The sequence below is a fragment of the Pteropus alecto genome, unplaced genomic scaffold (genome assembly GCF_000325575.1).
Source record: "Pteropus alecto unplaced genomic scaffold, ASM32557v1 scaffold21, whole genome shotgun sequence".
NCBI classification, from domain to species: Eukaryota; Metazoa; Chordata; class Mammalia; order Chiroptera; family Pteropodidae; genus Pteropus; species Pteropus alecto.
In genome coordinates this window covers 29,055,201-29,057,318 of record NW_006436282.1, presented here as the reverse complement: position 1 = coordinate 29,057,318, position 2,118 = coordinate 29,055,201, and the positions used below count along the sequence as shown (strand labels likewise).

Here is a 2,118-nt window from a genome sequence, read left to right as displayed (position 1 = left end):
CTAACGCACCGGAGCGCAGGAACAGCTGGTCCATTCGCGGCGCTCTCGGATGTCGAAAATGTTCATCTGAGCCCAAAGAATCTTGATTTTCGGTCTCGCGTTCTTTCCCGCGTGGTTCCTTGACCCCGGCCCTAAGGCCGGCAACGAGCTGTCACTCTACTGCGGTGCTGCCGGGAGAGTAGCTCAGGGACCGCGAGCGGCAGCAGCAAGACTGGGTGCCGGTGCTTTGTGAGAAGTGAAACTTGTGGGGTCACCGCCCACACCCCCAAAGCAGGGGCTCCGGGGTGGCACCCAGCCTGCCTGCAGGGACTGGCGCTTGATCTCAGAAAGACTTGCCCTCAACGCCCCCTTACCAGTACGGAAGCCACTAGCCGTCTGTGGCTACTTATTATTATTATTTTTTAATGCCTACAGCACCTGGTCTTCCTAGGCGGTCTCCCATCCAAGTACTAACCAGACCCGACCCTGCTTAGCTTCCGAGATCAGACGGGATCTCGTTAAGTAGACACCTGTGGCTACTTAACTAAACTGTTATTAATTACAATTTAAAACTCAGCTCCTCACACATGTGGCTAGTGGCTACCACGTGGGAAAGCGCAGACCGTAGCCCATTTCTGTCCCTGCGGACAGCTCTGCTGCCCGGCGCTGACCGGGGCCTTGCCCCTCGCCCTGTGGTCTGTGGGCCAGCGGTGTGGGCCCACCAGCAGCGTGGTAGAAATGCAGAACCTCAGACCAGCCCCAGCCCGGGCCCACCAAATCAGAGTCTGCGTGGTGACAGGGTCTCCGGCGATCTTTGGAATCACCCTGACTCATTTCCTCCCCAGCAGAGCTGTCCCCTCAAGGAAGACAGCTTCTTACAGCGCTACAGCTCAGACCCCACCGGCGCCTTGACCGAGGAGAACATCAACGACACTTTCCTCCCAGTGCCCGGTGAGTGCTCGCACGGGTGCCAGGCTCGCGTCCTCGTCCCCCCGCCCAGCTTCCACCCCTGGTGCCCCGGCCACCTGCTTCCTCCACTGGTCCCCAGGTGGGGACGATGCAACTTCGCAGGCATAGCGAAGGGCGTGAGAGGCAGATGGGCAGAGGCGGCTGTGCGTGGCACACGGTTCTCGGTCGGGGGCAAGTCGTGTCCAGGTGGTGTGTTGGAAGTTTGTATTTAGAATGAATCTGCAGACTTTCTAGAATTTGAAGCAAGCAGCTCAGATGTACGCATGTGTGTGAGAGACGGATTCGGTTACCCGTCCCCCCCACCACCATCCTTAGCCTGCGACCCAGGCATTTTCCTAACCTGGGCTTTATCCGCAGACCCTCCCTGCCTGCCTGTATACACCCCCCAAGGCAGGCTGTGCTCTGAGGCCATTCGAGCGCTGACAGGTGAACGTGCCCGTCGCTTTGGGATGTGCAGGCGAGGACGTGATTTATTTCGCAGCGATAGCAAGATGGTCGTCCCCGCAGGCCCCTCACGGGAGAATATTCCCAGGGTTCGGAAGGAGCCGTGGGATTCTGCTTGGACGGCGCTTTGCTCATCACCTCTGATTTCTTCTCCATTTCAGAATACATGAACCAGTCCATCCCCAAAAGGCCCGCGGGCTCTGTGCAGAACCCGGTGTACCACAGTCAGCCCCTGAGCCCCGCCGCCGGCAGAGAGCCGCACTACCAGCACCCCCACAGCAGCGCCGTGGGCAACCCCGAGTATCTCAACACCATCCGCCCCGCCAGCGGCGACGGCCCTGCCCTCTGGGTGCAGAAAGGAGGCCACCACATTAGCCTGGACAACCCTGACTACCAGCAGGACTTCCTGCCCAAGGAAGCCACGTCGAACGGCACGTTCAAGGGCCCGGCCGCCGAAAACGCAGAGTACCTGCGGGTAGCCCCGGCGAGCCGCGAGTTCACCGGCGCGTGACCCGGAGGCAGCGTCGGCCACCGCGATCCGGGACCCGTCAGCCCCCAGGACCAAGCCACGGCAGCTACTCCAGTCCGACAGCCATTCCCGCGCCAGCTCCTGGCCCCGGGGGCTGGCGTGGCCGCGTTCGCTCTGCCCAGCCCATCTCTCATCCAAGACGTGCCCTCTGCTCAGATGTACTTCGGGACGTTGCAAGGACATTGCTTTGTCTTAAA

The 2,118-nt window shown here is 60.7% G+C and overlaps 1 protein-coding gene across 1 annotated transcript in view; it reads left to right on the top strand.

The window, feature by feature from the left end:
- Window positions 1-2,102, top strand: part of EGFR (epidermal growth factor receptor) — a 48,698-nt gene extending 46,596 nt beyond the window's left edge. Inside the window, exons 28-29 of the mRNA XM_025046817.1 lie at window positions 825-930; window positions 1,554-2,102. Of these exons, the coding sequence (XP_024902585.1) occupies window positions 825-930; window positions 1,554-1,903 (456 nt within the window). The 3' untranslated portion in view covers window positions 1,904-2,102. The remainder of the gene's footprint in view (window positions 1-824; window positions 931-1,553) is intronic.
- Window positions 2,103-2,118: the final 16 nt, after the last annotated feature.